General features: G+C 38.4%; 2 protein-coding genes across 4 annotated transcripts; both read left to right on the top strand.

The window, feature by feature from the left end:
* Positions 1-252: 252 nt before the first annotated feature.
* On the top strand, positions 253-11053 carry kel (Kell metallo-endopeptidase (Kell blood group)). 3 transcript variants are annotated; one of them, XM_028012334.1, is made up of 18 exons: positions 253-557; positions 1965-2256; positions 2339-2629; positions 4637-4758; positions 5127-5285; positions 5446-5517; positions 5602-5790; positions 6471-6631; positions 6714-6831; positions 6913-7008; positions 7093-7191; positions 7278-7355; positions 7903-8009; positions 8093-8182; positions 8267-8334; positions 9508-9668; positions 9750-9839; positions 10388-11053. In XM_028012334.1, the coding sequence occupies exons 1-18, from the start codon at positions 531-533 to the stop codon at positions 10532-10534; spliced, it is 2367 nt and encodes a 788-aa protein (XP_027868135.1). In that variant the 5' UTR covers positions 253-530; the 3' UTR covers positions 10535-11053. The 3 variants fall into 3 exon arrangements, 2 of the variants coding, with proteins under 2 accessions (XP_027868135.1, XP_027868134.1); XM_028012333.1 differs by lacking the exon at positions 253-557 and adding an exon at positions 1736-1815; XR_003594887.1 differs by lacking the exons at positions 253-557; positions 9750-9839; positions 10388-11053 and adding an exon at positions 1729-1815 and having other exon boundaries at positions 8262-8334; positions 9508-9544.
* A 130-nt stretch (positions 11054-11183) lies between these two features.
* LOC114141660 (histone H1.3-like) lies at positions 11184-13399 on the top strand. Its single transcript, XM_028012342.1, has 3 exons — positions 11184-12071; positions 12472-12752; positions 12911-13399. Exons 1-3 carry the CDS (start codon positions 11837-11839, stop codon positions 13352-13354), a joined length of 960 nt encoding a protein of 319 aa, XP_027868143.1. The 5' UTR covers positions 11184-11836; the 3' UTR covers positions 13355-13399.
* The last annotated feature ends 72 nt before the right edge of the window (positions 13400-13471 follow it).

Below are 13471 nucleotides of genomic sequence, written 5' to 3'. Positions count from 1 at the left end.
TGAATGTATATTTTTGACAAGTGTCCAGTTTACTCTCCACGTGACATCAGTGAAACTTGTTTTCTGTCAGATTGGGACCTCAAGGCCGCTCTATCAGTTCCTCCCAGCCATGTGCTGCACTGATAATGACGATAGCAAACGTGCGTGTGCAACGCGTAGAGGTCCTTTCCAGGAAGACAAACTTTACCTCCCACTTAAGGCAATGTATAAGCAGAAGCGATGTGTTGGTGTTTACTCACCAATCACAGCTCTCTGTCCTGGCACTCTTTAATACGGCAGACAGAAAAAAAACATGTTCTGCTGTTGTCGAAAACAAAAAGTAATCCCTGTCCATGGAGAGCAGAGGGGTACTCCCTGCTTTATTTGGATTTTGGAGAGGTGAAGACGAAACCTGCAGAGTTGTTTTTATCGGCGAGTCAGAAGAGGAAAGAGAGTGATGAAAAGAGATACAGAGCAGAGATGACGGCACTTTGACGCAGGAGGTGCGTGTGAAACCTAAACGCCACGACAGCGACAGAAACAGGGCAAGAATGAGTCAAACTTCAATCGAGCTTCAGGTAAGGTCTCTTAAAGTCATGTGTGCTAATAACGCTGCTTGGTAAAAAGGTACGAACCAACTTCTGCCAGTACGTCTGCCGTGTTCAATGGGGAAAAAGTTGATTTGGAAAAACACCTGACGATCACTGCCAATACGTCATCAGCAGAAAACTTGCAATCTAGAGCAAAATTTTACTTTGACAAAAGTAATATTTTTACAAATTTGTGCTTTCAAAACTTATTTTTAGAGCAAAACATATTTTGAAAATATGATTCATTTCTGTAAAAAAAAATTATTAAAAAAACAGGAAATGGTACATAATGCTATAAAGGAAAGATGAGATTAAATGGAAAGCAGTTAGCATTAACTAGTGTTAAATAAACTCACTTGGGTGCGGTCCATCACTTCCCTGAAGAGTCGTGAACAAAAACAATAGGTTAGCAATTTTTAGTATGTTATTTTCAACGTATATTACTTAAAATTTGAGAATTGTTGAAATTCTATTTATAATATAAACAAAAATACACAAATCAAAACTCGGAAAAACAGCATGACATATTGATCTTTGGGCTTGAGAAAGCATAAAGTAAAAAAAAAAAAAAGGCCATATTATGCTGTAAAAATTACTGGAAAGACTCAAACAGCGCAAATATCAGGTGCAACTTTACTTGTGTCCTTCTGTTCACTGCGTATTTCATTTTTATTATCACCGCCTCTTGTAAAATGAATAAAAATGTCTTACAATAAATCCGTCGCCATTGCAGTAACCTGATCCCACACGCAATGTCTTTTTGTTTTGGAAAATATTTTTAGTTTGATAAAATGTATATAGTAGTGGGGAAAAATATGGTTGGATTTGTCTCCAACTGATACCTCAAGCAATTTCTATAAAATATATAGTACTGATTTCAAATCTATCAGTTTCTTAATCTACAGGTAACCTATGACTTCCTGTTTCTCTGAAGAGAAAATATGACATTTCTTATTTCTCTTTGAAATACCAGAACATTTTTATTAAAAATCTGGTGGAGGGACTAAAGCACTGTCCATCATTTTCCCATGAAATGCTGCTTTGGAGACTGTACAGTACTTGCCTTCCTCAGCTCTGTTGCAAAACCAGCCAAATGTTAGGTGGATTCCTTATATTACCTGAGTTGAGGGCGCTGCTGATTGGACCAGATTTCTTTAACCTGCCGAGAAGTGCTGCAGAGTGGCACACCGATGTGTGTGTTCATGCACCCACATCTGAACCCATGAGCAGATCTGCGCAACAGTTGGTCTGTTACATAAAATCCCAATAAAAGTACCAAGAAGTTTGTGTTTCATCATGGAAATGTTGTGAATGCTTTTGCAAGTCAGTGTAAGTTTGGAATGTTTCCGTAGATTTTCTTACAGCTTTGTTTCCTTCACCCTTTTCCAAACTCAGCAATCGGACCGCTCAAAGTCACACCCAGAACCCGAGAGCCGGCTACAGCCTGTGCCTCAGCTGCAGCTGACAGAACAACCTCAGCATTTCCACCAGCTCCAGCAACAGAACCCACTCCAGCCTGGGCAACAACAACTATTAAACACTGAGCGTCAAGAGAAGTCGGTGTGGGTAACACCTCAGAGACTGTTTGGTCTTCTTCTGGTATTTTTTATAGGAATTGCCATTCTGGGACTAGCCTACTACCTTCACCACGTTCTGCACACAGGGAGTGGGAACAATGCAGCAAATGGTAGGCCTCCAGAACCAATCATGAACAACAAATTAAAATGGATTACCAGTTTGTCTAACTGTCCTTTCACTGTGTCCTACAGTAACCCCGTGTGTTTCTACCGCCTGTCAGTGGGCTGCTGCTCGTCTGTCCATGTCCACTGACCCCTTCACCCAGGCCTGTGATTACTTTGTGTCCATGTGTGGTTCAAAAAGACTCCAGCTCAAAAGCAAAGGGAGACAAAGAAGTCACGGTATACTGGGTCATTCACAAAACCCGATTGAAAGGTTAGCAGAAACGGACAAACAAAATAAAACGGAACGCAGAAGACTGAGAGAAGATACGATTCTGAGCCGAAAAACTCTGCTGCTGCAATATCTCAGAGGGATTTTAGGTAGGAAACGATCTGAAGCTTTTTGTAATTTCTAATATGTGCAGCTGGTTGATTTATTGATCTGGTTATGGTGCACTTGGGATACTCTGAGGGAAAAATTACTGTGCTTAGATATTAGAGGAAACTGTAAATACAGATAGTGCAGGAGAATCTAGAGAGCATAATGGTTGAGAAGATGGAGGTAACAATGAAGAGGATGTTAGATTCTCTTGCTTTAATCCTTGAAGCAAGAGATAAGGCTGAAAACAACAATGTGGAACACACTGGAAACTAACTTTAGGCAGAAAAGAAAGAACGCATTGGACAGTGTCCCAAAGAAAGAGTGTGTGTCAACCAGACCCTCAAAAGGATAAATCAAGGCTCTGAGATTGGTGGGGAGGAATGGAGTTTGTGCTGAATCTATGTAATCAAGCTAGCGACTGTGGGGAGGGCTGTAAGTGTTTGGGCTGAAGGCCAGGGTGCCGGGGGTACGGCAAGATGCAATTTGTCCCCCATAAAGGGGACCAAGGTTCCTGATAACAGAGTGAGACGTGCTATTTTTTGCCTCCTGGCCAAGATATTTGAACAATGTAATCACTGTTCACATGGATCCTCTGCTGGGTCCATGTGAACAGGTCCATCTGTCATGTTAAGTGGAGCAGGACCAAACATTGGCATGAGGGAGGCAGAATAATATCAAGATTCTGCCTGATATAAAAATTCACAATTTCTACATTTTTGTGTTTCCAATTGTCTAAGCTCCTTCAAAAAACAGCCCAAACGCAGGAGTCTCTGCTAATGCTTCTCAAAGACATATGGTTGTATAATTTTGCATTTGTTTGCAGTTAATTTAACGTACGAGTGTAAACTCGTACGTTGAGCTGGACGGCATGGCCAGCAGCAGCTCAGTTGGATTTAAAGTGACAGCTCAGTTTCAGCTCATTCTGAAAAGAACTCAAAATATTCAGAACTGACCGACTAAAATCTCATCATCTAAGAATGATTTTGTGCAAAAAAGAAAAAAATGCGATGAACATATTTTGAATAGCCCATGGATCTATCCTAACCTATTCAAGGAAGCACAATAGGTTACCTTTACTGAAAATGCAAAAGCATGCTTTCAAAAACTAGAAGCATCACATAGAAAGAGACATCAGGTTGACAAATTAGTGTTTAATTGCCATGCATTGTGTTGGAGTTACAAAATAATGCATAGTAAGGTATGGAGTAAGGTAGCATGGCAAATTGTGCTTTAATGGAGTTGTGGCGATGTTTCACTAAAAGAAATACAAAAATGTTTAAGATATGGAAAAACTCACTTGGATACCACAACAACAGAAAAATCTACATAAAGTCATTGCTCCATATCTTTGTATTCAGGGGTTTTAATCAGTTCAATGACAACAAGTATATAAAATTATACATCTTGGCATGCAGACTATTTCAACAATTTTGTTTTGAATGAATGGGTTAATCTCCATGGCTCAGTGAATTCCTGTATTCAGCAACAAAGTGAAAAGTCCCATCAGCTTTCTGCTCAGTCAGTAGCTACAAAATGTGATACAACCATTATATTAACTAAACAGCCGTGCATAGAGAGCTTCATGGAATAGGTTTCCATGACTAAGCAGCTGCTGCCAAGCAGTAATTACCAAGTGTAATGCAAAATGTTCAATGCAGAAGAGAGGAGTGAATCATACTGCTCTGGACATTAGAGGAGTGTAACCTTGTAGAAGCAAAGTGTGGACCAACACTACATAATGCTTTTGCATTAAAGTTCATGTGTGTATGTAAAACCAAAATATCCTATCGTTTTGGCAATATATTGTATAATCACCTCTGTGGTCATAACTTCATAGGATGTGTGGTTAGTAGACGAGGCTTGGAGCATCACCTCCTCGGTATCATTCATTCTGTCATACATGGTGATTGCAGCTTTAAATGTGTTTCTTTGACAGGAAATGGAGAGATTGACCAGGATAAAGATTTAATAAAAATTGGATTAAATCTTGTCTATCTGTCTACCAGAGACCAACCAAAGTTCAAGCAGCTCAGCAGTTCAGAAGACTAAAGACTTCTACCATTCCTGCTTAGACACCAGATCTCTGGAAGCTGTGGGGGCAGAGCCATTTCTCAGACTCATCCAGAAGGTATGAACATGGTGTGTCTTTTAAAACGTGTTTCAAGGCAGTTTATTATGTAACTGATGGGCTCTTTGTAGTGGTGGTTGCATCCTTGTTTCAGTCGTTAAGCACAAAAAATCAGAGAATAATGTCACCACAATATCAGATTGTCAAACCAACTTTGTTCCAACCTTTTATATTAGGATATTTGATAATTTTATCATATTGTAAGATATTTCACAACACGAGGAAACAAAGCTAATCAATTATTCCCTGCATCATAGACTTCAGATATAAAATCTCAGCCAACCCACCTAGTCAATCCAATTATATGACTGTGTTTATTATCCTCTTTCTTCATTTTGTCAAATTTTTCTCTGTGTATCTGTGTACAGTTGGGAGGGTGGGCTGTGTCTGGACAGTGGAATAGGACTGATTTCAACTACACCCTCGGTTTGTTAATGAGAGAATATGGGACATTTCCATTCTTCAACCTCTACATAGGCAAAGACCTGAATGAAGCTGCCAGCAACCGGACAAAGAGATACATTCAGGCCAGTGTCTTAATTATCTGATATTTATAACCCAAATGTCTTAGAGTGCAGCAAAAATACAGCAAGTTGACACGTTTGTTAGAGTAATTTTGGAGTTGATGTAAACAAAGTGAGAATGATGTTATTGTCTTAACTCGAGCATTCATCCTCTTATTAACAGATTGATCAGCCGGATCTGTTGATCCCAATTGAGTGGAACAGCCAAACGCAAAAGTCAAGAGCTAAAACTGAGGTTGATCATTCATATCCTAATTCCTGCAGTAGATATTTCCCAGATTAAAGTTGATGTTTAATCTAACAGTATATTTGAATGCAGACTTTACGTCCCTTCCTGGCGTCATGTCAGAGCTACCTGGCTTTCCTGGGATCCCCGCCGTCCATGAGGATGCTCCACGTTGGCACCTTCATCTCTCTGTCCTCAGAGCTCGCTGTCGCCGCTTCACCCCTGCAGTACCGCCTGTCAAAGGGACAGCTCTATCAGCGGATGACAATAAGAGATCTACAGGTACAAGTCCGGTCTGCTCCGTCCGTGTTTCATTGTTTCAAACATTTAATGATTCTGTTAAACACAGAGAAAGTCCACAATCAGGGTTAGATTAACTACTGTTTAAATTCAGGACTAACCAGAAAATAATTTTGTAAGCTTTATGACTTAAGCTTATTCTTATTATACATCCTTTGACATATTTTACAGGCATTCAGGCAGGACAACATCTGAGCGCAGCACACCATATGTTGGAGACCCATGATAACATTTGCATTGGATACATTTTTAAGATTAATTTAAGGAGTCATCAAGAATATTTTAAAAGGATTTGGTGAAAGCAGTTTATATATGTGTGTAAGGTCAGATGTGAACAGATAATACAAGTAAACAACATAACTACAGCACTTTACCAAATATACATTTTTTTCAATATAAAACTTAACCTTTTACTTACAGTAAGTAATGTTCATATATTACCACAGGGTAAAGTACTTCGAGTAACAACATCTTGTTTACTATTTCTTCTTGATCTACAAATGCCACCATAGGCTCAGCAGAGAGGGAAAAAATCCACCTTAAAACTTTTAAACTAAGTTTAAAAGTTGGTTTAAACTGTTTAAAAGTTGGTACAAGTGATACCAATGACTTCTTTCTCTGGAAACATAATTTTACAGATGAAAATAAATATTCTCCCACAGAGTCAGGCCCCTGCTATTGACTGGTTGGGCTGTCTGCAGGCTGCTTTCCATCCTCTGTCCCTCACAGAAGACGATCATGTCCTCCTGCACAACTTGCCTTACATCATTCAAATGTCCCGCATCATCAACAAATGGTTGCATAAGCCTGAAATGAGTAACAGGTAATATTAAGTTATTAAAACAGGATCTTACTATCTCAGAGTGCTTTTTAAAAATCTTTTCTTGCCACTTTGTTGGGCGAAGCGGTATTCTTCACACCTTTATGGTCCTGAATCTGTTGCACACCCTGATGCCCGCCATGGATTCCAGATTTTCAGAAACGGCAAAGAATTTTTCTTTGGCATTGGGGAACATTGAAGAGGTCAGTCAGCGTGACTTGATCCAAAACAAAAGCAGAAGTGTAAATGGATTAATTGAGTCATGTGTTGGGACTTTTTACCAGGAAGTCCCTCGCTGGAAACAATGCGTACTGGAGACCGAAAGAGGATTTGATTCAGTTCTCACACATCTTCTCGGTGAGACGACTGCACGTCGAGAGGTGAAGTGACACCATAACACAAACTGAAATGATTAAATGATTTAAATCTCCATCTAACACAGTTTGTATTCCCCCCAATAACAGACAGAAGAAATTGTTGAAAACGTCTTTTTTGCCTTCATTTCCAAAATAACGGATCTCAGGTGGAAAGATCAAAAGTCTTTTCAGCGTTTCATTGACAAGGTGAAAAGGAAATAGGAATTTCTAGATTTGAATTCGTCTGCATCTTGTTTACAGTTTTTTAATTATTGGAGCTTTTCTTTCTCCAGGTTTACTCCTCACCTCCAAGACTATTGTCTTCAAAGGAGATTTCTAATGAAGATGATCTTGACCTATTATTCTCTGAGGTACACAGCAGAATTTTAAAAAAACTCTATTCTTTATAATTTATTTCTAAGTAACCAGTTGTTGTTGTTATCTGTGCCTGTGGTGTATCACATAAAATCCCTCCAAAATTCAGTGGTTTTTTTGTGGTTAAAATCTTTCAAAATAGAAAGAGGTTTGAGGGTTATGAATACCTGAACATGGCACTATGACCATAGTAGCATGCTGTGCAGTTTGTGTCCTTGAAGTATCAATAAAATGAAGAAGTCGGCAATAAACAATTGAGAACTTCCCTCAGTGATCATTCTTGTTTCAAAGGTTCAAGCTAATGCTTAACAAACAAAAAATATCCCTTTGAAAGTGATCATTCACGGGGCAGACAATTGGAAAAATCATCCAATGCCGAAATAATTTAAAAAATCACAAAACCTAAACAACTATTGCTGAAAGAGGGTATTAAAATTGCTCTTGTCTGACAAGAGCAATTTGCCAGCAAGAGCATTTTTTTATTTTTTTACTGCTAACAGACAAAGAAAATAACCTCTGATCCAGTAACGTCAATGATTTCAGGTGACGGTCAGCTCCAGTGGCTTCTTTACCAATTACCTTCAGCTACTTTCCCTTTGGCAGAAGAGACGCAGTAAACTCTTGGCTGCGCAGACTGAGGATGCCGACATGTAAGTGTCTCCTTTACCACGTTTAACTATTAAATTCTGGATAAACTCTTAAACATGCAATAATCCTCTCATATTTATTTCAGTCTGTCTGTCGCACCCTCTCTGGTGAGTAACGGGCTTCTCTTCCCAATGGGGATGTTCGTCCCTCCTCTTTTCCACCCCACCTATCCAAAGTAAGTTGTGTTCAAGGAAAAACATTGCTGAATGTATTATTCGTTGATTTGATCACAACAACTCACTTCTTTTCTTGTGAACAGGGCCATGAATTATGGTGCAGTGGGTTTCCTTGTTGCTAAAGATATCTTTCATCTGTTTCTGCCTGAGAGTAAGAAAAGTTTACATCTCTGCTTTGATTTGTGTTTTTGACGTTTTGTCTTGCATTATGCTGCATTTTGTGCTCATTACTACGCATTCAGATTTTGATTACAAGTGTGTCGGAAAGAGTAGGAGCTTCTTAAAGAGACAGATGCCAGTTTTAAAGCATCAAATTAGATAGTTAATTAGTTAGACTATATTGAACTTAATGTAATAAAAAGTCAAAAGTAAAAATATATATATGTTTGATAGAACATTTTCATAACAACTGAAGGTAACATAGTTACTTGATTGTGCTACAAAATGTCACCATGTACGTGGAAAATAAACAATACTGCCGCTTTAAAAGGATTCAAGTCAGCAGATTGAGCGATTCTTGTAGCTTAATGTTTTTATTTCTGAAACTACAGATGAGTTTTCTTGACTGTCTTTGGGATATTTATCTTGCTTAATAATCCAATCCTCGGTTTATCTGTAGACTGTTATCAAGAGTGGCTCTGAAGATTTCCTGACTTTAAATTTAAGAAGTGACTTTGGAGTGATGTGCAGTACCATCCCTCCTCTGAACATGGTGTCCAGAATATCTGCATGTTTTCTTTCAACAGTGGAGTCTTGCTGTCAGTGCCCATAGAGGTCACTCTTAATGAGCATGTTGCTTATTATTTTAATGGAAAAACAGCACATATTATTTCCAGCTATTTCTACTTTCTGTATATGGTTTCATTTGTTTTACTTTTGTATACCAGGTTGTTGAGTGTTGCAGAATTTCTTCTCAGATCCTTCATACAAATGAGATCTGGATCTCAATGGGGTTTTACCTGGTTAAATATAGGAAATTACTTAATAAAGAAGTAAGACTCTCTAGAAGGGTTTGTTGACAAATGTTCTTTTGACTCATTTGTTAGAAATCTTTTGAGGAGTTCCATGTTGTGGTTGATTTATGGTAGAATAGTATTTTAGATAGATTTTGCTGCAGGCTAATTTTTTTGTATGTGTAGATTACTTGGACTGTCACTGATGTGTGGCTTGAATTTCATCATAAGAACCGCATTAGGAATATATTTACAGAGAAAAGCAGTGATGTGTTCAGTGTCCATTTTTCCATTGCCACCCTGGTAATAGTCTAAAAGTGGATCAGTTTTGTCGATATTAAACTATGATGTCTATGTCTGTTGTGTTCCAGTTTATTCTCACAACCTGACTATGCGTGCTGTGGGAGAATGTGTGTGGACTCACTACCTCAAAGCTACTGAAAAAGCAGGACAAGTTCAGGCGACAAATCTGTCTACGGCGTGGCAGGAGGAGGTGTGGTTGCAATACTCTTCACTGCAGGTGGCACTACAGGTAAGGAAGCATATTAAAGCTACAGAGTTTGGTGTGAAGCACTTTAGGTCTATCCTTTCACATGTTTTCCTCTTTCCTCAGGCCTATCATCAGAGTCTAAACCAGAATCCTGCAGACACCTCGGTTTCAGGGTTGCATCACACGCAGCTGTTTTTCAGATCTTTCTCTCAGGTAATTTTATCGGCCTTTCCTCATCCTAACTACCAACACAACAGTGTGGTTGGCATGCGTGGATAGATGGAGATAGAGAGGAAGAAGTAAGGGAAGGAAGAAGGAAAGCAGCAAAGAGCAAGAAAGTATGTGGAAGGAAAGTAGGGGAAAAAAGCTAAAGAGTGAAGGAAAGAGAGAGAAAGGAGGAAAAAGAGAGAGAGAACAAAGGAGACCAGGAAAGAATGGAAGAAAGAAAGAAGGAAAGGAGGAAAAAAGAAAGCAGGAAAGAATGAGAAAGAAAGAGAGTGAAGGAGGGAATGAAAGAAGGAAATCAAGAAAGAGGACGAAGGAAGGTAGGAAAAAGAGGGAAAGAATGAATGAAATAGAGAAAGCAGGCAAGAGGGAGAAAAGAGGAAAGAAATAAGAAAAACAGGAAATAATGAAAGAAAGAGGGAGATACAGAGGGAATGAATGAATGAATGAATGAATCTCTCCATTACCAGCTTGACGTCCCTGCTGTTTTATCTATATTTCTGAGCCACTAACTGTAATGATTTATTGGCCTGCAGGTCAGCTGTGACACTGACCTAGACGGTGAGTCCATGCCTCTGGACGCCTCCTTCTTGATCCCGGTCATGTGTGCTGAGTCTGGTCTGTGTCCAACAAGCCCACAGTGCTCGATTAAAGCTCAGCAGGACAAATCACAAGCATGCTGACCACAGTCTGTAACCACGAGCTGGACTTCAACCCCAGAAATATTCTGGGTTCAGGAATATTCACATCATTAAAACTTTGCTAATATATACGTATATGTACACTTCAACACTGCAGTTTTTTATTAGCCCTGGTTGTTTTTCTAAAATGATGCAAATTGCATTACTTGCACAAGTTGTTTGGGATTGGTTTAAATAACTAACATTAGATTTTTTAAAAATTAATATCACTTTTAGTCAGTGGTGAGAGTTTTAACAAAGGAAGTATAAGCTACCTGTTTTATGTGAACTGTCTGCTGTTAATATCACTCTCAGAGGAATCATTTGTTTATTGCATTTTATCCAGGCATATCTCACAAAAACACAAATCATGACAATTTTGCTTCTTTGGGCCTCTAACGTAAATACAAATAAATCTATTAATACTGATAGAAGTAGTTTATCTGTGAACATTTAAAAGAATCAGGAATTTTGTAACAACACAAAGAATGTTCATTCAAATCAATAAAAATTGGTTCCGGACTCTTTATCTGCTCTGATTACTGAGATATTCTCCAAGAATTTGTGCAAGACAGAAAATAAGGTTCAAATGCTCTGTTATGACATTTTTAAAAAGCAAAAAGGATACATAGAGACAAAGAAGCCACAAAGTTTTTGCAAAGATCCATTTGAAAGCATTGTTTAGAAGTTCAAAATTAAAGGAACAGCGGCGTTGAGATAAAGAAGATATTAGTGGCTGCCATTTCTGGAAATGGGAACAAGTAGAATCAAATAAGACAAAAAAAAATTTCATCGGGTCATACTGAAATTACCTATAAGTTTTCCACACTCTTGTAATGAATGAGTTTAATATGTTTGAGTCACCAGAAGTGATTAAAAGTTGCATTTTTGTATTTAATTTGTACACACCATGTATAACACTGGTTTTGCTGGGTTATTTAACTGGTTCTGTTTAGTTTGTTTATTGCAAAAAGCTACTAATTTGCATGATTTGCCAAAACGTCTGGTCTGCCCTGAAGTAAAAAAAAAATTCAGGTGCTTCAGTTTATTATATTTGAACACAAACAAACTAAATGGTTCATGAACCTTTAAAACTAATTTGAAATAGCTCTGGCACATCTTTAAGAGCTTAATCACAGCTATTATTAGGTTGCCATGGGAACAGATTTGTTAAAAAAAACATGCAAAACAATTGTTTTTATTTAAATACAACGAAGCATGGTTTAGAAAAAACTCTGGCAATTTAAAATTAGCTTCTGTGTTTTAGATTTCTTTCTGGGTTACAATGTCTGATTCTTTCATAAAATGAAGAAAAAAAACGGAGCAAAAAAAGCTTTGCAGGGAGGTGTCAAGGAAAATGCTTCCATCAGTCTTAAAACAAAGGAGAAGAAACTATTAGGCGTGTCAAAACAGCAGAATAATCCCTCAAAAAACCCAGCCGGAAGAGGCCTTGGAAAAGCCGGAGCCAAACGTCTGGGTCGGCTTCTGAAACGAGTCGTTCAGCCTCAGGAGGAACCGGCGGCCGTAGCTGCACTTCCAAGTAAGTCAAATCCAAGGAAAGTTTCAGGTTAACCGCTGAATTGTTGAATTTATTATTGTCACTATGCAAATTTACAAAGATTAAAAGCCAAAATTGCCAACTCCAAAAACAATGCAAACAGTGTGAGATATAGCATATCTTAAACTGAAAGATTAGTAGCTTCAGTTCAACTGATTTCTTAAAGATTTTACCAATTACACAGCTGCCTTTTTATGTTCAGCTCCTTCCAGCTACATCCTAAACAACTTAGACTTTGAACATTTTACATTTCTTAAACTTGGCATCCCCTGATTTTATCATTTGACTCCTTAATTGATTATATTCTCCACATCTTTCAGTTTATTTAACAATACAAAATATAACATTTAAGAGCTAGAATTAAAACCTTCTCATGTTTCAGAGACTCCCGTTCGTCTTTTCAAACATCAGATTGAAAAGAAAGCCGATAATGCACCCGCGGCAAAGTTCTCGAAGCAGCAGGTTTCCAAGCTCATCCTTAATGTGGTCTCCCAGTGCAAACATAAAGGGGGCATCTCCATGGATGAGCTCAAGGAGACACTGGCCGCCGAAGGCTATGATGTTGCAAAGAACAATCGCCAAGTTAAGGTTGTGACGGAGCAGCTGGTCAACAACAAGACACTGGTGAGAACTACAAGAAACACCTCACTGAGACTAAATAAGGTAAAAACTGAATCTGCTTCTTTCACTGAGTGGCATTTCAGTTCTCCATCCAGATTATTTTTCACAGGATGTTTGGATGTTAACTTAAGATTTTAGTAACTGTTTGGTCAAATATCAAATCAGCTTTACTGTACACATTTTTATCCCTTTCAAAACAGAAAGTAATAAAAACAAAGAGTGCAAAGCTGAACAAAGCAACATCTCAGAAGCCCCCACAAGAGCTGTGGAAGAAGACTCCAGCCAAAAGAAACCCTGAAGAAGAGACAAAAGCACAGAAAAATAACAAAAATCCGGCCAAAGCAAAAGCCAAAATACAGAAAATGCAAAGAAATACTGACAAAGCAGCACCGAAGTCCAAGAAACAAAAAAAGCAGTCACCCAAACCCAAAAGAAAACCCCAAAAACGAGCCAGGAAGAGACCTCAACTCAGAAAGAACCGATGCATGCGAGCTCAAACGCCACCAGCAAAGACTACAAAGACACATAGGCATCAACCAAAACAGGTCAAATCTTCTAGGAGAAAGCAACCACAAAGACGGAAACTTCCTAAAAGAAGCTCAAAGCGGCAGAAAAAGCATCGCAAGAGTTACAGGAGAAGCTAGAAGCACTATGATTGGCAATAAACTGAAGTATTTTTATCAATCTGACCATTCTTTGTTGCTTTAACTGTGTTGAATGAAAACTTTTCATCCATTTAATTATTTTCCATTAATTACTGA

This window comes from Xiphophorus couchianus, chromosome 3, assembly GCF_001444195.1.
Source record: "Xiphophorus couchianus chromosome 3, X_couchianus-1.0, whole genome shotgun sequence".
In the NCBI taxonomy this organism is placed as follows: Eukaryota; Metazoa; Chordata; class Actinopteri; order Cyprinodontiformes; family Poeciliidae; genus Xiphophorus; species Xiphophorus couchianus.
This window is presented reverse-complemented; position numbering and strand designations above follow the sequence as displayed.